The sequence below is a fragment of the Hippoglossus stenolepis genome, chromosome 16 (assembly GCF_022539355.2).
Source record: "Hippoglossus stenolepis isolate QCI-W04-F060 chromosome 16, HSTE1.2, whole genome shotgun sequence".
Taxonomy (NCBI): domain Eukaryota; kingdom Metazoa; phylum Chordata; class Actinopteri; order Pleuronectiformes; family Pleuronectidae; genus Hippoglossus; species Hippoglossus stenolepis.
Window position 1 is genome coordinate 2,639,374 of NC_061498.1, and position 22,035 is coordinate 2,661,408.

The 22,035-nt window shown below is 46.2% G+C and overlaps 2 protein-coding genes across 2 annotated transcripts in view; one reads left to right on the top strand and one right to left on the bottom strand.

The window, feature by feature from the left end:
• Positions 1 to 53: 53 nt before the first annotated feature.
• LOC118123604 (phosphoinositide 3-kinase regulatory subunit 5) lies at positions 54 to 8,467 on the bottom strand. The gene is made up of 18 exons (XM_035181097.2): positions 8,331 to 8,467; positions 5,992 to 6,097; positions 5,470 to 5,570; positions 5,315 to 5,383; positions 5,081 to 5,219; positions 4,473 to 4,542; positions 4,009 to 4,186; positions 3,752 to 3,923; positions 3,576 to 3,644; positions 2,660 to 3,474; positions 2,100 to 2,225; positions 1,759 to 1,890; positions 1,558 to 1,651; positions 1,364 to 1,440; positions 1,184 to 1,283; positions 1,036 to 1,103; positions 830 to 948; positions 54 to 693 (listed from the first exon to the last, which is right to left on the bottom strand). Exons 2-18 carry the CDS (start codon positions 6,089 to 6,091, stop codon positions 552 to 554), a joined length of 2,571 nt encoding a protein of 856 aa, XP_035036988.2. The 5' UTR covers positions 6,092 to 6,097; positions 8,331 to 8,467; the 3' UTR covers positions 54 to 551.
• A 1,379-nt stretch (positions 8,468 to 9,846) lies between these two features.
• ntn1b (netrin 1b) overlaps positions 9,847 to 22,035 on the top strand; it is a 39,135-nt gene continuing 26,946 nt past the window's right edge. Inside the window, exons 1-2 of the mRNA XM_035181101.2 lie at positions 9,847 to 10,119; positions 10,241 to 11,285. Coding sequence (XP_035036992.1) covers positions 10,244 to 11,285 — 1,042 coding nt within the window. The 5' untranslated portion in view covers positions 9,847 to 10,119; positions 10,241 to 10,243. The remainder of the gene's footprint in view (positions 10,120 to 10,240; positions 11,286 to 22,035) is intronic.

Below are 22,035 nucleotides of genomic sequence, written 5' to 3' on the forward strand. Positions count from 1 at the left end.
ACACAGGGTGTGATTACCTCGTAGGAGGAGGTTCAAGAAAGGAGTAAACAAAGAACGCTCACAGGAAACACTTTTATTTGATTGTGTGCCACATGAAAACAAAACTTTTTCCGGTATCGCTTCAAAAATAAATAACTTATTCTACAAGACATTTATTTAAAAAAAAAAGGGGGTTAACAGAACGTACACAGTCGTAATCAAGTAATGAGTTTGGTGTCTCTCAAAGTTCTGCTGAGAAATCCTTCATACAAGAACATTAATAACATGAATTAACACACAGTTAATGAGTCTTCTTCTTATATAAAAGCTGCAGAGCAGACACACCCTCCTCCTCCTCCTGGTGAGACACACTCTGACATCAGCTACAGGACAAACCTGAAATATACACCTGGTTATAAATGTCATCATCATTATTATTAGCACGGTGCCACTTCTTCTCTGCTTCCATGACTCAGATGTAATTCAGGAGCCAAGTTCTGCATCCATCATGTGCTGCCTCGGTTTGAACGTCGCTGTGTGAGGATCCCTGCAGTGTTTAACTCCCCAGGGTGTCAGGAGGCAGAGAAGGAGGTGATGGGGAGGCAGAGCAGGGAGCAGTAGGACGGGTGCAGAGGCTGAACCTGACCTGGGAGCAGCTTGTACGACCTCCAGTCGGAGCTGCTTCCTGGTTTACAGCACAGAGACACGTCACACCTGCAGATACACAACATACAGCATCACTGCATGAATACCTTTAAGTATTTATTACTCTCTAAAGTTTAAAACATGTCTAGTTGTTTTTATATTGCTACTGGTTGAGTGAGTGGTCGTCAGTGATGCTGTGTCGTACCTGGTCACACTCTGGATGAACTTCTTCTCGTCCTGATCCAGACACACGGCGAAGGTCGAGCCATCGTCTCCACCGCTCACCTGCACCTTGTCCACCTTCACCTCTGATACCGAGATGTGCTGAACGAGGAGAGAGAGGAAGGGTTTTAAAAGGTTGGACGTGCACGAGACTGTGTTTTTTCTACCACGTGTCAAACCTCCATTCACCTGGTTGTGGCACTTCTTAGACTTGGAGCAGTGCCTCATCGTCAGCTGCAGAGTCTCTGTCCTTGAATCTGCACACACACGGTTTCTTTAGAATCACAATGTTTGCAAAAAACCAAAGAACAGAGTGAGCGGGCCTCATGGTAATCACCGTCACAGAGGTGCTTGGGCTTCTTGGAGGCTTTCTGAAGATTAATGGATGTGCAGACAATCTCCGTGTCGATCCACTGGCTCCTGCCGCTAACAGCCACCTGTGACGTGAGGGCAGATGTGTGAGTTCCAGCTGTGCACTGTAATAAATGTCTTATTGTTTGAGTTGTAGGAACAATACCTTGTTGTAGGAGACGCTCAGAGTTAAAGGGACAGCCTGATGCTCCTCATCGATTCCAAACCTCTTGCTGGCGGATCCTACAAACACAATACACTACTCATTACACTGTGTGTGTGTGTGTGTGTGTGTGTGTGTGTGTGTGTGTGTGTGTGGTGTTGTGGTTGTCTGAGCATGTCTGTGAGACTGAGACTCACCCATGGCTTTAACAGCTCTGGCTCCAGCCGAGTGGCCGAGCTCCAGAGAATGAACAAACACCTCCCTTCTCCTCTCTCCTCCAGCCAGGGTGAGCTGCAGAGGAAGAGACAGGTGAGTCAGCACTGACTGATCGTCACACAGGTATTCACTAGAGTGTGTGTCTGTGTGTGTGTGTCTGTGTGTGCGTGTGCGTGTCCCACCTCCGCCTGGTAGAGCGGCACCAGAACAGGCTGGTCTGCATGTCTGCAGTAATAAAGCACCAGTTGGGTCAGCAGAGGAAGACGCTCCCCGCTGCCGCTTCCCTCTGAGACGTCGGCGTCTTTACAGCCAGTCTGAGTCACACAGAGGAACATTACACTTAATACATTTTATCATAACATCGCGTTCAACAGATCAATACAATCCATATCCCAGCAAAGTCCCACGTGCAGAAAGTGGAACATTTTCCATCGTGTTAGTTTCCGAGCCCAAACCGAGACAACCACAGTGACATCATCACGTTAGTCCAGTTCTCTTTACTTCCTGAATGTGTGAGCCGCACCTGACAGAGGACGTCAGAGGACAAGCTGAGCAGATTGAGGACGTTACGCTCGTACCACGGATCCATGGCGCCCAACATCTGGGCCACGTGTGTCGTACTGTAGTCCAACGTGACGTCACTAGACTCCTGTCAGAGGGAAGGAATAAAAAGGTGTTAACGACATTTCCTGTCACTGTCCTGCATCTTAATGAGGTTCAGACCGTCAACGATGGCTTAACTACGAGTTTTTGAATCATTTACTATAGATAAACCAATAATATGTATTTAATCTGTGAGTCTTTGACCTCTGACCCTCTGGAAAAGTGCTGCAGAGCATTTGGAGCATTGTTAAAGTAAGTTATCAAAGATGATTTAATGCTTTACTAACCTATTATTAACGGTTTATTAACATTCAATTTATTCATGACATGACATTTAATTGGAGGTTTATATCTGAGCTATAAAAACATAATACATCCTTTATAATAGGAGCCTTCAGAAAGCTGTATCTTTCTTCCTTTTTTAGATACATCACATATAAAGCTTGAATCAGTGGGGATGGGACAGTCGCTCAGTCTCACCACAGACACGGCAGCTTTGGTTGAACTTCCTGTCGGGCTTTCAGTCGGCGAGCTTCTCCTTTTGGTGGGGACGAAGTAAAACTGCAGTTTGCACTTCTTGGTGAGTCTGGGACATTTGCGCTCTTTCTGCTGCAGGTCATTGTACGCCCTGGCCAGCCTGCCCGCCTCTCTGTCCCCCCCGAACACCACCACTCGGACCAGGGCGGGCACCTCTGCCCCCTCGCCCTCGTCACAGCTCAGGATCGGCCTCCTGCGGACACACACGTGCTTCTGGGGGGACAGAGGATCGGAGGTAGGGGTGGACGCCTGTCTGGACAGGCACCTGGAGAGTTTGAGCCGTGACCCGCTTCTTTGAACTTCTTTGGTGAAGTCACTACGATAACCCATGCTCTGGGCTCGCCGGCAAGAGCTGGGGCTGCGGGGGTTCTTGAAAAGCATGGAGATGCGCTCCACGCCTAACAGGGACCTGGACTTCTTTTTGGGTTTCTTCCTAGGTTTCGGTTGGCTGTCCTGTCCCTCCTCTGTGTCCTCGAGGCCCGTGTCCTCGCCGAAGTCACTCTCCACGCCGGATGAGGCGGACGGCACGGACGAGCTGGAGGAGAGGGAGCAGCCGGAAAACATGGAGTCCCTGGAGGACGAGGACGTGGTGGAGATGCGGTGGTTTGGAAAATCCTGGTCCACTTTGCTTCCATCCTCCTCTTCTTCCTCATCCACACTGGTGTCGTATTTATCCTCCTCCTCTATCTCTGCTTTCAGGAAACAGTCGGCCGTCGAATCCACATCCGACTCACTTGTGAGGATCTCGTTCAGAAAGTCTGCGTGAACGCAAACAAATGAGAGAAAAGAGGAGTTTTAAAGTTATAGATAAATCTCTGAAAACATGATACAGACATGAAGACTTGTGTAAACTAATTACCAAAGTTGTCGTTCTCCCAAGTACACGTGTGACATTTGGGGAAGGGCAGCGCGAAAGTTTCGACAGAACCTAAAGAGAGGAAGTGATGCTTGAATTAAAGAAGAACCTTTCACTCAGTGCAACAGTCTGGATGTGAGATTCCTCTACAACCAGGATGTTTTAAATGTCTGTCTCACCAGTGTGTGTGCGGCCAGGAGCTGGAGCAGGAAGAGCGAGGCCTTCTCTGATCCTCTCCACGTTGTTCAGGAGCCTCTGCCTCGCTGAGCTGAGGTCTGCTGCTGACGCTGCCATCTCCATGTTCTCCGTCACCTCCTCCAGGAGCTGCTCCAACTCCTCGGTCCGCTTCGTCTGGAGGAACAAGACGTTTGTTTCAGGATGGATTTAAATAAAACAAAGAAAATACAAAGTGTGGTGCCCGGTGTTGGTCAGTCACCTGCAGGGCGGCGTGAAGAGCCTGCAGATCGTACTTGGTGCCCAGAACCGCCTGGAAGCTGTGCTGGATGAGGGTGGTGATGACGTCCCTGTTGGAGGACTGGGTGCTGCTCAGCTGCTGGGAGACGAGCTGGACCTCCGGAGGGACGTCTTCATCTGGACTCACTAACAGTACCGTCCTAATGAAGACACGCGTTCACATACACAAGGAGAGCAATGAAACACAGGGCCACATCAAGTTAGAGTAAACTTATTGGATGTAGAAGCAATAAGACATAAAGTGTACGTGAAGATGGATGAATGGGAGATGAAACAAACTAAAAAGTCAAAGTACAAGTTGTAGCTTCATTAGAGGACAGTGTGAGGAAGAGGAGCGGCGTCATCCATCTTCATTTAAGGTGCAATAAGGAGGTACAGAAATAACAGTGTTGATAACGGTGTTAATGACAGTCTGAGGTAACTCACATGGTTTTAGATCTGTGGATGTCGGAGGAAAGCCCCTGCTCCGCCCTCACCAGCCTCTGAAATGAAATACCTGCAGCAAAAATAAACACCACCTCCATAAGATCACAATGATGCACGGAGAAAAACACCACAGCACCGTCATACGTTCTTTAACACCATTATACCACAGATATAAATAGCTTCGGTTTCCGCTGGTCACATTTGCAACCATTTATTCATTGCGTTAAACTTATATTTTTAGCTATTTCAACAATTATTTTTAGCTTGCTATTCTATCTTTTAGTTTACAATTTTAACCATTTATCATTTAACCATTTACAATGTGACTTTTAGCAAATAGTTTCAACTGTTAATCTTTTAATCTATTAGTTGCTTCAACCAGTAATATTACACATATTACATATTAACGAATGGGGAAATAAATTGATCTCAAGGTCCAGGAGGTTTTCTGTGATTCAAAGTCGTTCTTTGAGTTCTAATATTGTTGGACGCATGTGGAAACACGCTGGACTACAAGTGTGGGAATCAAACCATGAAACAACTAAAACATTCCCATGTGTGAAGTCAAGCCTTTTCTCTCTGGTTCACTCCAGAGGACGAGGAGTCACCTGGGGCTCTGAGCTCCTGCTGCACGACGCTCAGCAGCCGTTTACTGGCGGAGCTGCACGGCTCCGGCCAGGACAGAAAGCTGTGGAACAGCAGGTAGGCCTCCCACACCACGTCACAGTCCGGAGCCACGTACGGAGCCTGGAGAGGACACAGAGGTTAACGAAGCTCTAGAATAAAAGAAACATGTTATACCCCGATGGTCTCTGCTTGGTCCTGAACCACCCCCCACTCACTTTGAGGAGGGTTGAAGAGAACAAGAGCGAGAGGGGAACCACCAGCTCATACTGACACCGCTCCAGCACCTGAAAAACAGAGGAACACCCTGAAATCTTTCCTCACGTCGCACCGAGACTTCTGTAAAAATAAAGTAGATGTTGTTTGTTTTCACCTCTTTTGTTTTCCCGAGTATGTTCTGCAGAAGGATGAGGAAGTTGTGGGGATCTCTCTTCACAAGTTCCTCCAAACACCAGCGGTTCATGCACAGCCCGGCTACAGACACACCAAAACAACAACAGAGGTTTTATTTCTCCTTTTAGGTTTCATTCCGATGAACGATTTACAAAAATACATTTTTAACAAAGACAGGAAAAATGATTACACCACTTTACCTTATTGCCAAAGCTCTAAATTAAGGTGTAGTGGAGTATTAGTAAGTGAAGTAATGATACTCCTCCATTCTGTCTCTCACTCTTTCTGACTTTCGCTTCCCATTTCACTCTGAATGAAGGACAACATGTTCCCTTATCTTTTTGTTAATATTCCAACAGACATTTACAACTGTTTGCTCTCACATACACGTGTATGTTGAGATCTGAGCACCCAGGTTACGTTAGTTTGTGTCATTCGATGTTCTGCGTTGTTTCTGCATCATGTGAGCATCACAAGCAGGTATTATGGGATGGCGTCTTACCGTTCCAGAGCTGCTTGTCCGGCGTGTCGACACCCAGGTCGCAGAGGCAGCGCTCCAGGACGTGCTGGATCCGATCCTCCGTGCACGATCTGTGCTCCATCTTCTGCTGCGGCGTCCACACACAAACACAGAAGATCAACCAACGGGAAGTCCCAGAATAAAAAGAAGAATAACACCCCTGTGCTCCGGGAAACCAATATACATTAAGTCTCTGCGAGAGTTGCTTCCTGTTACTGCCGCTGCCAACACTTTAGAATAGTCGTTGTTCCTGTGCAGAGACGAACACTATTCAGAGTCACACACACACACACACACACACACACACACACACTACCGTCCCCAGTAAAGACGTCAGGGCACAATGTGCAGCCTGCCACTTCCCCTCAGGACCAGTGAGTCATCGGCGTGTGTCAGAGGAGCGGAGGTGAGCGGGTCCCGAAACACCACAACTTCTACTTTTTCATTCTTAAAAACAGCTGCTCACACCACATTTCGTAAATGATTCAGAGCCCAGATGGAAATGAATCTTACACAAGGACAACTTCCTATTCGATGCGTCCAAGTTGCCATAGCAAGTAAAGAAAGGTCACGTGTACTGAGAGTGTCCAAAGTGACAGAGTTCAACTGAATAAAACCAGATTAAATGTGACAGATATAAAGGAAAGAGAGAGAATTCATGGAAAGAGCCCAGAACAGATCATGTGACTCCTGTGGTTGGAGCGACTGCGTATTCGGTGACAAACAACTCGAACCACAGTGACCACACAAATAAATACACAGTTTGGGAAAACAATGGAATTCCGACTGGTGCTTAAATGTTAGCAGGTTTTAAATGGCCGAGTTTCCTCCCGTGCCTGCTGCGGTGAATCAAAATCAATCAAATCAGACAGGACCGTGACATTTCTCATGGCGAAGACAAACGTTTCCCCCGGAGAGTCTCCAGGATGTCGGTGCTCATGTGTACGGAAGCTGCAGTTGTGACCAGCTGGAGTCGAGACGTATCGCTGCCAGTGGGATTGAACTGGTTCACCTGTGCCCGTCCAAACAGGAAAGGAGCTTCCGGGAAGTAAGAAATGAATGAATGCTCTCAAAGATCCTGTAGTAGATTTTCTTTAGACAAGACCTGAGGAGAAACTGCATCTGAAAGAGTCAGAGCTGCCTCAGTCTCATCAGATCAACTCAATATAAAATAAATTAATAAATGTTAAAACCTTTAATCCATATTTAACAGGTTAATCCAACACTGGATCCATTAGCTAACGAAACAACGTAGCACCGAATCCCAACATCATCTTCTCTCCTCTGTTATGAACAACTTTCTTAATCTAACTTTTCTCACTGTTCATTTTTAGATATTTAACCATTTATCTGTTACTTTCAAACACTTCATCCAGTCGCTAACTATCCAGTTCATTGATTTCCAGCTGCTTCACACTTTAACCAGTGCTTACGACTTCATTCAATTTACTTAATTTACTCTAATTCCTCTACTCGCTCGCTACGTATAGATTTCATTCACCCTCTCCCCTGTATATTATTATTATTATGATTATTATTATCCATCCATTGTCTTCTGCTTATCAGCTGGGGTCGTGGAGGAAAAACCTGCCATGCCACACACACACACACACACACACACACACATGTCAAACCGTGAGGAGGGACACACAACAGAACCTGACACATCCCACCCCTGCACACCAGCCCAGTGATTGTCCACTGAGGAAGCAGGTGTTTTTTCCATTGTATACAGTCAATGCGACATTGTCCGGCTCTGCCATACAAACCTGAGTGTTACCACCTCCATGTAAAAAACATCCTGATAAAAAAAAAACCCCAGAGGCTTAATTTAAACACAGGAGCATTAGAATGCAGATGCTGCTGTAGTCGTGATGCTCGAGGAGGAAAAGAGGATGTGAAGCTTCCCAAAAGACAAACAGGGTTGTAATCAGTAACTTTCAATAAATCCAAACTACCTTTTCAACGCTTCCATAACCAGTTAAATACTTTAGCAAACATCTGTAACTCTGTGTAATCCTGCGTGCAGCGGCAGCGACTTTACACAGATGTTGCTAGAAGGGGAACAGGAAATGTGCAAAGCTTGAAAAACCCTTTTGCAGTTAGGTCTGATGAGAGTTGTGCAACAGAGGCTTCGTCTTATAAGAGATGGTGCAGTGATAAGAAAAGATATCTTCATGCTGTGGCCAGCTGATGACATGTGATACAGACACACTGGACATATTCTGCAGATGTGTTGAAACATTAAGAAAGAAAGAAAGAATTACTTAGCAGATAGACAGAGAGAGAGTGAGAGAGAGAGAGAGGGACTCGTCTCTTACCTTGAACTGCAGTTATCAGCGTCCTACATCATCTCCGATCGACCACATGTGACCGAGTGGAGGGAAACGACGCAGAGAAAACATCCTCCTCTGTTGGTGCTCGTCTGAAGTAGATCCTCCGACTGCACAGCCCGGAGAGCGTGTGCTGCAAAACAGGAACTGAACCAGTGTTTATGCTGAGCTGGTTCACCACCACCACTCTGCCAATGACCAGTACTGACCCAAGAACAGCTCCAGAACACCACACACCCCCATAAAGAATAAGAGACGTCAAACTTTATATGATGATCGACTTGAATTTAATGTAAATGTATAAAATCATGTTGTAAGTTTCAGTTGTAAAGTGAAAATAGGTCGCCCATCTGCACCATGGCCTATTAGTTTCAATTGATTTTAAAATAAAGAAATAAAGAAAATACAGAACTAAAATATAGAAATGCAATTATCACACTTTACAAGTTTGCACCTTTTACTATTGTTTGCACATGTGAACTGTTAATATTGTGCAGTGTGAATATTTGCATTGTGTATTTATCAGATTCCACCGAACAACATGTGTCTTTGTGAAAAAGACATAAACACACATAACAAAAACTCAACAACAATTTGCAAATGCAGCAAAAATGTATATTAATTGCTGAGAAATAAATAAAAGTACTGACATGAGAGAGGAGGTGGAGTCGTGTGAGGCAGACGTGATGTGCCACAGGGAATTTAACAACAACCTGATGAGTCAAATCATCTCACGATTATATATCTGGTGCTTGGACGTTCCCATTATACATTTATATATATATATCACCACTGTTTCACACTCTTAAGAGTTTTACAGAAACTGTTGAATCTGTAGATGTGTCAATGCAAAGTGGAATAAATACAAACTGTAAAATGAGAAACAATATGAAATATGTACATGAAATTGTGTTATTTAAGCTCTAATGTGACGGAGAACAACACTGATTTCACAGATTTCTATTCAAACCCAATTGAAGGGATAAGGTGTAAAATATATGAGTTTGTGAAATGTAGACGCTCAGAAGTAGTTTCCCTGCCATGAAATGCACATAAAGATGTTTATGTATCATATTATAAATGAAATATATAACATACATTTACGTATACGTATGTAAATGCTGCAGAAATGTGCCTTAAATGCTGCAACATGGCAAAAAGATTATAAAAACTCACATGCAAGGAAGACGTCATGTATTTTGGAACATTTCCTTGAAGTTTATAATAATATCAGATGATTTCCTGAATTAGAACATGAGCGGATCATCAATCTGTGGATCTGTGGTGATTATACAACAAAAACACGTCCAGTTGTTTAGGCTGGAGTCAATGTGCATCTCTAGCACTTCTTCAAATCACAGGATGGAATTAGCAGGACACAGGTTATCTTGGCTTGTAGTTGAACCTTCCTACCAGGAGATGTCCCTGCTCCCTCGTCCCTGCGCAGAGACTCGCCACCAGGCTCCTCTCCTCCGGATGAGTGGAACCCCCTTTTTCTGCGGATCAACAGGGAGGGAATGGGACAGACAGAGATAGAGGTGGGCAGAGGTGTGACTGAGACGGAGGCAGAGGAGGACTCGGAGCCAGCTGGGCATCTGCCACATCTTATTTTTATTTAGAATCAGCTCAAAGGAGAGAGGGGGGGGGGACACCCGCAGGAGTTTCTCGTGCGTAAAACGGCATCAGTTGTTGCTCCACATTCTCAGTAGTTGCGCTTCACTTTCAGACTGAGGAGTTTATTCGGAGGTAGAGTCCTGGGTGGAGTTTTCTTTGCCTCGTAAGATTATTTTACGCACATTTTATCGTTTCACGCTTCGTGTCCAAGTTTCTCTGCGCATCCCTGATTACTTGCACTGACTTTGTCCTGTGTTATTAATGTTGTCTCCCTTGCATTGCAGCGCATGAGTCCCTGCGGCGCACGGATTACAATGCAGATGCTCCTGGAGGTCTGGCTCACCTTGGTGTCAGTGTCTGCGCTGACCAGAGGCGTCTTCGCAGGATACGGGCTGAGCATGTTCGCGGCGCAGTCCTCTCCTCCGGACCCGTGCTACGATGAGAACGGGAACCCGAGGAGGTGCATCCCCGACTTCGTCAACTCCGCTTTCGGGAAGGACGTGCGCGTGTCCAGCACCTGCGGCAGCCCGGCCGCCAGGTACTGCGTGGTGGCCGAGAAGGAAGAGGAGAGGTCCAGGGACTGTCACACCTGCGACGCCGGCGACCCCAAGAAGTCCCATCCGCCCGCGTACCTGACGGACCTGAACAACCCGCACAACCTCACGTGCTGGCAGTCGGAGAACTACATGCAGTTCCCGCAGAACGTCACCCTCACCTTGTCCCTGGGGAAGAAGTTCGAGGTCACCTATGTGAGCCTGCAGTTCTGCTCACCCAGACCCGAGTCCATGGCCATCTACAAGTCCATGGACTACGGCAAGTCCTGGGTGCCCTTCCAGTATTACTCCACGCAGTGCAAGAAGATGTACAACAGGCAGAACAAGGCGACCATCACCAAGCAGAACGAGCAGGAGGCCATCTGCACCGACTCCCACACCGACATGCACCCTCTGACCGGCGGGCTCATCGCCTTCAGCACCCTGGACGGGAGACCGTCCGCGCACGACTTCGACAACTCCCCGGTGCTGCAGGACTGGGTGACGGCCACCGACATCAAGGTGATCTTCAGCCGGCTCCACACCTTCGGGGACGAGAACGAGGACGACTCGGAGCTGGCCCGCGACTCCTACTTTTACGCGGTGTCGGACCTGCAGGTCGGGGGACGGTGCAAGTGCAACGGGCACGCGTCGAAGTGCGTGAAGGACCGAGAAGGGAATCTGGTGTGCGAGTGCAAGCACAACACGGCGGGACCGGAGTGCGACAGGTGCAAACCTTTCCACTACGACCGACCGTGGCAGCGCGCAACGGCCCGAGAAGCCAACGAGTGCATCGGTGAGTCTCTCTGCGTGTTGTCCTCACTTCACTGTGGAGCTGCTGCAGCGTTTCAAACTAATCTGCACTAAACTAAATCCGCACATTCATGTGATAGATGTTGTTAGAAATCAGCCACTTTCATTTCCACTTGGCGCAGCTTTTACGCACAGACATTACGCACCGGCCCGGTTGTTTATTCGTTAATGGGATTTTTATATTTACAATTTCTTCTTGCTGGGAATGAAATACAGAAACATCTCGAGTCTGAAATGATAATGATCCTAAATTAGCTTTTTTTAAAACTGTATTTAGACGCAGAGTTGAATGAATTTGTGGTCAAATAATTAAATGAAGAGAGAGGAGGCCTCGATTTGAAACCACACAAGTGGTTTCTGCAAAATACTAATAATAACATTTTAAAACGTTAATCAAATTAAATTAACTCTTTGATGTTTAACGAAATTATTACACACATCTCATTGGTGGTAGCATCAACTTCAAAGAAAGGAAAATGTGGCAGATATTTACATAAACTGGTTGTAAATGTAGACAAATGTGATGTAATTTAGATCTAAATAAACTGCAAGTCGTTTAAATAAATGTATATATATATTAAACATAAATTAATATGATATTTATCAATATAAGGGCAGCCTTTTTACAGAAACGTACACTTCACATGACTTATAATAGACATTGTCCAAATGTTTCCCTCATGTCGAGATGAAACACTGGATTTCAAGTGTCTTCTGTCAAGTCCCAGAAGCTGCATTTCTCTCTTTTATTCATTAGCTCCAGTTTCTTTGTGTGCATTTTGTTGAACCTTTGATTTTTATCAACGTCCACAAAAAAAAAAATTCCTGAGCAGAGAAAGAAAGGAGAGGAAGTCATTTGGACCAAACAAAGTGCGGCTGTCCCGCTGCGTAATTGCGTTTTGACCCGTGTTTCCGACTGTAGTCGCGCTTTAGTGGGAAGGAAACATTGCAGCTGCAGAGATAGACTGCAGGGGCGTGTTGTGTTTCCATAAGCAGGTGCTATTACAGATTGGACGGGCGATTAGGGCGGTTTTATTGACATTTCTGGCACGTCGAGTATAAACTGCCACTTCGGAGCCAGTAAACTATTCAGGGAGGAGGACAAAGAGCGAGGTCATTTGAAGCCAGATCTGAGTTTTGTATTGTAGCACCGGCAGCAGCAGCAGCAGCAGCAGGAGTATGAGAGGGTGTATTTGCTGTGATGCCTATTTTCAACAGAGCTGGGGTGGGGGTGGGGGGGGGGGGCTTATATCAACAGCTCAAGCCCCCTGAGCCGCGCTGAAGCAAACCTGGAAAAGTAACAAGTTCCAACACTGCCATGGTTTGCTCAACCACACGGAACAAGTGAACAAGTTGTTCCCCTTGGCCTCCGCCTTTCGCCTCAGCAAAGCCAACATGCGAGTGTATTTTACTAAAACAAAAGCTTGTCACTTGTGGCATCCATCGCGCTGTCAGCAGGGAGATTCCCCCGCCCCAGCCCCAGCCCCGCCCCCTTTCACCATCTCGCTTCTTGTGTGTGAGCGGTGTCATCACATAAAACCACAGAAAAGCCAGACCGGGCCTGTTGTCCAAAGAGGAGATAATGAGGGTGGTCTGACACCTTAGCATGAAAGAGGACGACCCCGGGGGGGGGGGAGGGGTTGTTTCCATTGAGTCTGTGTGGCCCCGGCGGAGGGGATGGTGCTGATGATCCGTCTGGACGTCTCCTCCCTGCAGTCAGGCCACGAGGATGCGGAGAGAAGAATGAGACAGGGAGGTGTGGTTCTGGGAGAGTAGCTGGTTTCACTCACTGGCGGCAGGCATCAAGCAAGTAGAAGACAAAGTCAGTTTCCCATGACTTTACATGCAGGGTTGCCATCATCTTGTCAAAAGGCATTTGTGTTGGCAGCGGCGGCGACAGCTCCCACATTCCTATCGAGTGGAGCTGCATGACTTACAAATACATCCAGGGGAGCAGAGCAGGACCAGGCCGGGCCGGGCCGGGTCAGATGGGCGGCCAGAGGTCCCCCCCTGCAATCTGATTGTCCTCCTACCCAGTTGGCTTGTTAGTCGGGGACCTGCCAGGTGCAGGCCCAGTTCACACTCCTGCCTGAAAATGGAGATAAAGTGCAAAGTGCAAAATGAGACGAAAAACAATCTTAAAGAGACACAAAGTTAAATCACGAACGTTTAGAGTCTTGAGCCGTTTTCAGACATGAACTCCGGAGTGTTTTGGTTGACATTTGCGTTCTCACGTACAGGAGATTATCTGGAGTCAGTGCAGGTCCGTTTGTGCGTCTCTTTCTTTTGTGTGTTGCTCTTTTATAGAAAGTTTGAGCTTCCTTTCACACGTCTGTGACCAGATGCGTCTACTGTCTCTTGCACTATTTGGACATTATTTATTTGACTATTGCCAAGAACTTTAAAATGTGATTCTTCACACATTTCAAATCCTGTTACAAGAAACAGATTCCCAGTCTGCCTCCACATTCACACGTGTCTAAAACACACAACGAACAACTTTTAATTCATTTATTCACGATGATGTTTGACCACGACCTATAATCATTTATATAAAGGAATGAAGGGGGTTGCAACACACACACACACACACGTCAGGCTCTCCTGTCCCGGGCAGCTGCTTCATATTCTCTCCATGTTCAGCGTAGCACTGACCCCTGACAGTCAAGCCCCCCGCTCCTCTCCGGCCTGACTGATGGGCTGTGAAGGGAACTGTGGGAAACCTCTGCTTGCCAAGTGGGTTTTGAGGCGAGCTGAAAAAAGGTAGCCCCAGTCGCTCATACGTGTAATTTTGCACTTGTCCAATTTCCACGTTGTTTTCGTTGTCCCCGTGCCACGGAGCTGGGTTTTGTAACGTCTGAGAGTCGGCTGGGGGTCCGATCAGACGGGGTTTCCTTCCACTTGAGATGAGCATTCAGAGCACACGTTCATGCAAAGCAACCTCCACACGTGTTCTTCTTTTCTGGCTTCAGGCATGAACTCCTAAAGAGACACTTGGGGGGACTAAGTGAATTGTGGGTGATTCCTTGAGCAACTCTGCGATCTTTCCTCGTTTCCTCCGGTTGGGAATCACTCGTGTAGACGCATCGAATCGGTCAAGACAACTGCCTTTTAGTAAACATCTTGTTTTCTGTCTGAGCTGCACGACAGCAGACCGGAGATAAAACCTGAATCTGCAGGAGGCTCTTAAATCTACAAGGTCACAACATTTACACCGTTTGGTTTTACGATTCAGACACAAAGATTTAAAATCCCAAGACGCCTTTAGGGAGGCGCACTGCGAACAAACAGACCGGTCTGTGTCTGTGTGTCTGAGCGGGACCACTGACACCACCACTGACACCGTCTCTGCTGCCGATGACCCCTTGCTGCCAGCCTCCCCGGGTTGCCAGGTTGGGCCGGGCCTGCTCACCATCTGGGTCTCATTTCAGCTCCACAGCAGCGGCCCATGAAAAAGCATGATGTCATAGATTTTCTTGTTTTAGAAGTTTTACTGAGTTTCACTGTCTCACTTATGTCTATACATATTTATATATATATATATACAGACCACTTTCACATTTCCTTGACAGGTATAGTGGTCTCAGGCATTTGGGCCGTATAGTGTGTATACAAAGAATATATAGTTTATATTCAATTAATGTATATTGTATAATGAACTCACGCTGCATTAGCAAAGTTAAGGATCCTAACCCATATCCATGACGTGATAAAGTTATTATAAAGATGAAACAAGCATCAACCTTTTGACCATTTTCAAATTATGAATATAAAAAAACACCAGAAATATTGCGCAAACATTTTTATGCAGCGCTGAAATTGAAAAGTTGGCGTATGGAGGACGTCTCTATGTCATAAGATAAAACTTCATTGATTCCACGCTGGGGAACTTCATGACATTTATATGTATTTGAAATCGTTAACACCCTCTAATTAAACGTGTCGCAAAAGTGTGAGAGCTGCAACTCGAGTCGTAGACAAACCAAGATAACTGTTGAAAAGTTGCTTCAGCAGAAACGTAGGAATGAGGTTCCACTTTAATAAGAGAACCTCGGTTCACGTGACAGAACCTGAAGAACATCACAGCCTTCCTCAGCTACACAGGTTCTGACATTTGACGTCACTCTGGTGGGCAAAGAGATCTTCAGCGTCAACATGCAGTAGTAAGAATGAGAAGCAGACTCTGGTCATGCAGGAAAAAAACAATGAAAACAAACAAATGTGATTGTGAGCGTCTTGCTCTTGTTGTGGTTTGTTTGTTTGGTTTCACATTAGTCGACTCATTCTCCCTCAGGTCCGACAGCAAACTAATAACAAGCAGTCGTCAGATGTGTTCAAAGGATCCAAATAGGACCAAGGGACTGAACATGAAATGGAAATCATAGTTTAGGAATAGTGTGTAAAAAGGTTCCGATACCAGGGTGGGAATGTGGAGTAATAGGAACCAGGTGTGATGCAGGTGAGGAAACATTCAGGGTTTTTCAGACCCCCTTGGAAAACCCACCAGGAGCAGAGAACCAGTTAGATGGACGGACGAGTCTCAGTCATCTAGAACGTATCACGGCTCGAGGACGTCTCGGGGTCACGGGGGAGGAAATTCAAATAGTCGTTCAAGAAAAAGCCAAATCGGTTTCAATCAGCAAAAAAATATCAAAGATGAAGCCGACCCACATGTGTTTTTCTTCCAAACACGAGAAGAGGATGTAACTTTGTTAACACAGCTTTGGCGTGTCAGCGTCCTCCGGAGACAAGCTGAGCTAAACCTGCCACAGAAAGCTGGGGATGGACTTTGTGGAAACTGTGACGGGGGACAATTGTCCGTGTTTACAAGGACGAACTGAAATGTGTTAGATGGACGTCTCCACTTCCTCCCACTCTTCAGAAATGAAGCCAAAACATCCCAGATACAAACGCATCCAGCCACTAGGGGGCGATCGAGACACCTCGGCTTCCCTTTTGTGGAGTTGTCATGTCGACCATCTTTAAATTCGGTCTACGTACTGAATTGGTTCATCTCAATCCATCACTAACTTAATAGATGAGCAAAGAATCTGAGGGTGCAGCTCACGTTTAAACCATAAAAAACGAAATGGAACAACAAATCTTTCCATCTGCTCTCAGGCTACTAAACCCAGACAGTCGTCATTTTAAATGACATCTTTTATGACTGATAACACATTATTATTTGACCTCCTTCATCTTTATCTTGATGTCCTTCACTGACCTCTGTTTGTTTGCTGACCTGCGCTTTGTGACTCGTATCATATCGGATGTAGTTTGTGTGATCGTGAATTGTCTGAATCTGAATTTCACGCAACTCAAATCACAAAATGTCATATTAAAGAAAAACGGTGAATCCTCTACTCACTATTTATCGTCCAATTAATAGGGACACATTTAGCTTTTTGGCAACAATGGTGATTTAAAAAAATTGGTTGAGATGTAAAGATGTAGAAAGATATCCAGGGAATGTTATCCAGTGTAATCTGCTTCTGTGTGTTGGCCCCACAAGCTGCCACATCCAGACACAGGCTGGTTGTCCTCTGCATGTCACTGTGCCCCCCCCCCCCCCCGTGACCCCGTGTGCACAATAAATCATCATTTATCGCCGACTTCTTAGGTTTTCATGATAAAAATCTAAAAGATAGGAAAAACAAGCCCTTCAGCAAAATGAAAAACTCCACAACCCACCCCCCCACTTTGTCATCTACCCCTTTCAGTAGTAATTATCTTTCGTACCCTATGGAATAAAAAGGAGATGCAATATTTGCAATTAATGTGCTAAGGCGTGTACAGTGTATAGGATTGTGCCGTAGAACTATAACCTTCTGTGATTAAGAGTATTCTCCGGGTTGGGTCACACGCCGACAGTGATCACAGGATATGCAGCGTGTCCACAAACATCCTTTTAACTCGCTCACGATTCCACAGCAACACTTTTCAAACTGGACTTCACAGCTGAAGTGACTCTGGTGAGAGTTTCTCTGTGGACGACCAGACCGTAAAAAACAAAAGACGTGCAGAAAAACATCCATCGCTCTGCTACAATCCAGTGTCCTCTGGGTACAGGCTGCATGTTTTGAGGATTTTTTGTTTTGTTGAGCTCATAATTCAAGACAGACACGACGTTCCGAGCCAGAAAAGGTTTCACTCAGGCTTTTTAAGAGCATACTGAAAAATGTTGTTCTGCTATGATGTGGACGGCAGCTCGGAGAAGTGACTCAATGTTTTGAGAGGAGCGCGTTGGCTTTGATTTAATGTTCGTGTCCTTCATGCATGAGCTGTGGGACATCACGCCATCAACGAAGACATGAATGAAGACATGAATGAAGACATGCAGAATATTTCACGATTAAATAAAAACTAATAACTCCTCCTGCTGGCTTGAGACACACACACACACACAGGTCTTTACTGTTCACACAACAGATACGACTGCACGAATCAGATATGGACGGATATGAACACAACAGGAACATGATGCATATTTAACAATAACTAAAAGAAAGATTCAATTATTTTAAATGCGCATTAATGAGCCTCAATAACTTTCCATCTGTCTTCACCGGATTAGTTGCAGGATAAAAATGTTTTGTCGCACGATGTTGAAGTTTGTCATCGGAGACAGATGACAAACTTAGAGACTGTCCCAAAACTGCAACATGGAAGTCATGTAGAGTCATTTTAAATTATATGCATATCAAACTTTATTTTCACATGGATTTTCTCCCAATTTTCAAAAAATATACAATAATACATCCAGTTATCTTATCCTGGCATTTTTATTTTTAGTCACATTTCAGACCAACTTCATTCAACTGGACCACCTTCAGTTATTAAAGCTAGGGTTGGTAATCCTAAGAAAAGCAGGAGCGGGCTACACTTAAAAACTAAAATGCTAACGATACATCCCCTCCCATTGGCTCCTCTCATCGAAGCCACGCCCCCAAAACACACGAACGCGCTCTGAACAACTGCTGGAAGACGACTTTTCCGACAGCGATGAACCAATGAGACGATTGGTTGTGTTGTGACAGTTTATCAGGTTTATTGCTGGATTATTATTTGATTCACTTTTGCACATGGTTTAAATTGGATCTTATACTTATGGGCAGCTTGACATATGGAGAGTTGAAAACTATTAAGCACAGATTTTTGATCGCTGTGGTAAAGGCAGTTTCCCACTTCCAGTATAAATCCTAGCTTGTATGTGTACGGATGTTTTCTTGCTTGTTTGTCGTCGTTTGTTCACGGAGCCTCGTTGTCTCCTGAAGTGTGGATCCTCACCTCTGAGGACACAGTCACGTCCGTCACCGTCCGTCCACGCGGCGCTGCCCGGAGCTGGGACTCGCACGGTGGCATCAGGACCACCTAGTGCACGTCGAGCCCCCTTTTGAGGCCCTGAAGAAGGGGAGGCTGGGAAATGAGTAACGGGCCAGAGGAGTGACACGCTCCGCGGCTCAGCTTCAGATCCGCAGCCAGCTCCCCTGCTGCGCTGCCACCCGACACAGCCGGCTCAGCGACAGCGCCGCTTACACGCCCACACGCTTCCTCTGTGTCGCTTACCCGACTTACCCCCGGTGACATCCCCCCAAAAAGCATTAAGAAACTCTGCAGCTTCTTTGGCTCGTACCATCCTCCCTGCTGGGCGTCTTTTTACTGGACCACAAAGATGACAACTGGATCAATTATAGTGTTGACACATGTTAGAAGGGAATTTTATGCAGCTCAGAGGTTTAATTTCACTCCTCTACTCAGTAACAATATGTACATTAAACGTGACTGCTGCTTAACACTCAAACAAAGAAAGTGTAGACGCCTTGAAGCCTCGAAAAGGGAGGTTTTTTTGTTCCTGTTTCATATTTATCTTTCCATATTAAATCTGCGTGGGCCTGCTCTGCTATATAATGGATTCCTACATCCTCCCGGGCTCCGTCTCCATCTCTCACATACCCCTGTGACCAATTCTTCTCTCGGTGAGAACGAGGAAGCCACTTATTGGATCTGAGGGGATATTCCGCAGGATGAACGGGGGAGAGGAGAACACCGACCACCACACACCGGTCCCCACATGACCATAAATATCCCAGAGTTCTGTGTTTCCGCTCGGAGGAGAGAAAAACCTGGGGATTCATCAATTGCAGTCGTCCCTCTGCACACTGTGTTTGTGATTGAGGCCGAACTCCTGGTCAGACCGGGAGCATGAGACCATCCACAGGCGGAGGATTAAGCCGCCGCTCCTGCACTCATCCATAACTCTTCCAGTGTTCGTGCACATGTAGACAGAAGCTGTTTTCAGACATGAACTCTGGAGAATGTCAGGACACATCTCCGCAGTTTGCCTTTCACACGTAAGAAAAGGAAAAGCAGGAGATTCTCCGTTGAAATCTCCGGAGCCTTCATCACCAAAAGCGTTCTTGACATTTCCGTCTGTCTTCTACGTTCACGGCACCTCTATTTCATCCTGAGATATTTGTATTCTTCTTGTTTTTCTGTTTAGTTTCAGTCACGTGTTAGAAACATCATCAACACGCCCACTTGCTCGCCGTGAATCTTCCAGAGAATCTCCTGCCGTTTACTCACATCTTAGTTTTTACTCAGGGGGCAAATGAGAAAAAGTCCAGCGGCTCTCACTCAGACATGTGGGTCCTCACATCCAGCCCCTGCGCAGTGTACCGCCTGTTCCCATCCGATTGTCGTCTCGTGTCCAGCTCAGCTACTGTGGAGCAGATGACTCACGGCTCCTTCACACGCTCAGAACCGAACAGCAGAAAGTGACTTCCTTCCTCCTCTGATCGGAGACGCACATCAGACGCTTCCCTCTCGTCTCGCCTTCAGGGGCTGTGAGCGTGCGATGTGAACTCACACAGCTCGTAACCTGCTCACACGTGTGCATGTGTGTGCATATGTGTCATGTGGTTTATTTACACAGACAGTGAGACGCAATTTCTCATGATAGTAAGTCAGAGATAGCGCGGCGTGTCTGGTTCCCACTCAGAGAGGCAGCTGGGAAAGAGAATGACCTCAGAGCAGCGGGCCCGACGACCATGTCAGATTACACCGTGATGTACAACAAGCCTGCAGAGCCTGGGGTCTGTTACAGCAGGTTTTTATGTTCAGCAGAGACAAGAGCAGATCTGAAAACACCTAAACAATGGAGCGGTCACACGGAACAGAGGGAGGAGGAAGATACAGAGGTGGCAGCCGGGTCTGGTCAGGATTTCATTGCACTTTGGGTTGTGCACATTGTCTCTTGTTACGTTTGAATTATAATCCTGAATATCCTTGAGGATTATTGATTGATTGCAGGGTTTAATTCTCCAAAGTCTCAAAATTCAACTTGACGAGTGAGCGACTGTCGGCAGTTGCGAGAACATGGGGAAGATCGAGTTCACGCTCGTCTCCGCCGGATAGGTTCTCGTCAGGCAACGTTGGTGAAGACAAGAACTCCCGTGAACCCACACTGCTTCACGACGTCATCAAACTAATGTCATCTTGTGTTATTGTTATGATTGAAAGACCAATCGAGGGCGAGGTTAAATAATGTACATTTAAAAGAAACCTGGTTAGAATTGATGCAATAGAGATCTCATGACGTAAAAGCAGATGAAGACTAAAGATTACTAGAACTATTAAACTGAAGAAAAGCTCCCTTCAGAGCCACAGAAGACAATTTATTATGCAACAGTTTCCGTGAGTAGTAAAAAACCCCAGAGTGAATATCAAAAACAGCTGACGTTGTGATGAATGAGAGTGAAATAGATTAAATGCAACAGTCCAAAGGGCTGAGTCACGTCGGTTTGACTGACGGAGGCTGAGGTTCCTCGTTCTGGACGTCTCCATCAATCGCGGGGATTTGTTTGAGTCATTAATACCGAGGTCAAGGTTCAGCGGGATCCTGCTCAGATTGCCGGCGGCAGGAAGAACCAAGCCCTTTTCCTCCTCGGCTCAGTACCATGTCCTGGACGCCGCCTAGCAACCGGCAGGACAAACTCTGGGATAAAAATGAAAACAGTAGTGAGAAAACTTTTACAATGACCCCCCCGGTGTTTCCATAACCACAATTATCAACCGTTCAATCCCGTCCTGAGAGCTGGGAGCGCAGTGTTCTGTCAGTTCTCCTGAGGTGGTGCTCGTTAGAGTTCCTCCATTGAGTTGAAAACCTACTTTGACACATGCAGAACTGGAAAACGACTACTGCACCGAACATGAATCTCCTGTCATCGAACTATAGGGTTAAACTTTTTGACGCAATCTAAAACCGCACGGGAGAGATATTTCTGACACGGGGATGTGGCTGGTTATAAATAGACCCTTGGAGAAAAGTGTAAAACAAAAAAAAAGCACAATAAACATGCCAGAGGGATGATGGATTGTCACCTCAGGTTTATGATTTACGGCCGAGTGGCTCCTTGCCTCCTTTATTCCCCGAGCACGGGAGAACACAGCGGAGGAGCCGCGTGCCAGAGTGTTAAAATAACCTCTCCGCTCTGTGGGATAGATTTGGACCTGGGCCCAACGCAGGCCAGGATCCAGCCCTGTAGCAACCAGGCCCTGTTTAGATGTTTAGCACAGGTTCAGTCTGGAGAACATCAACTCTGACCACAAGCACAATTAGGCCTGCGTTCATGTAATGTCAGGATTTTACTGTAAATACAAGCAAAACTATTCAGGTCTGGTGATTACAGTGAGGATAGTAAAGTGAGGTTTCTGTTGTGTGAACATGCAAACCA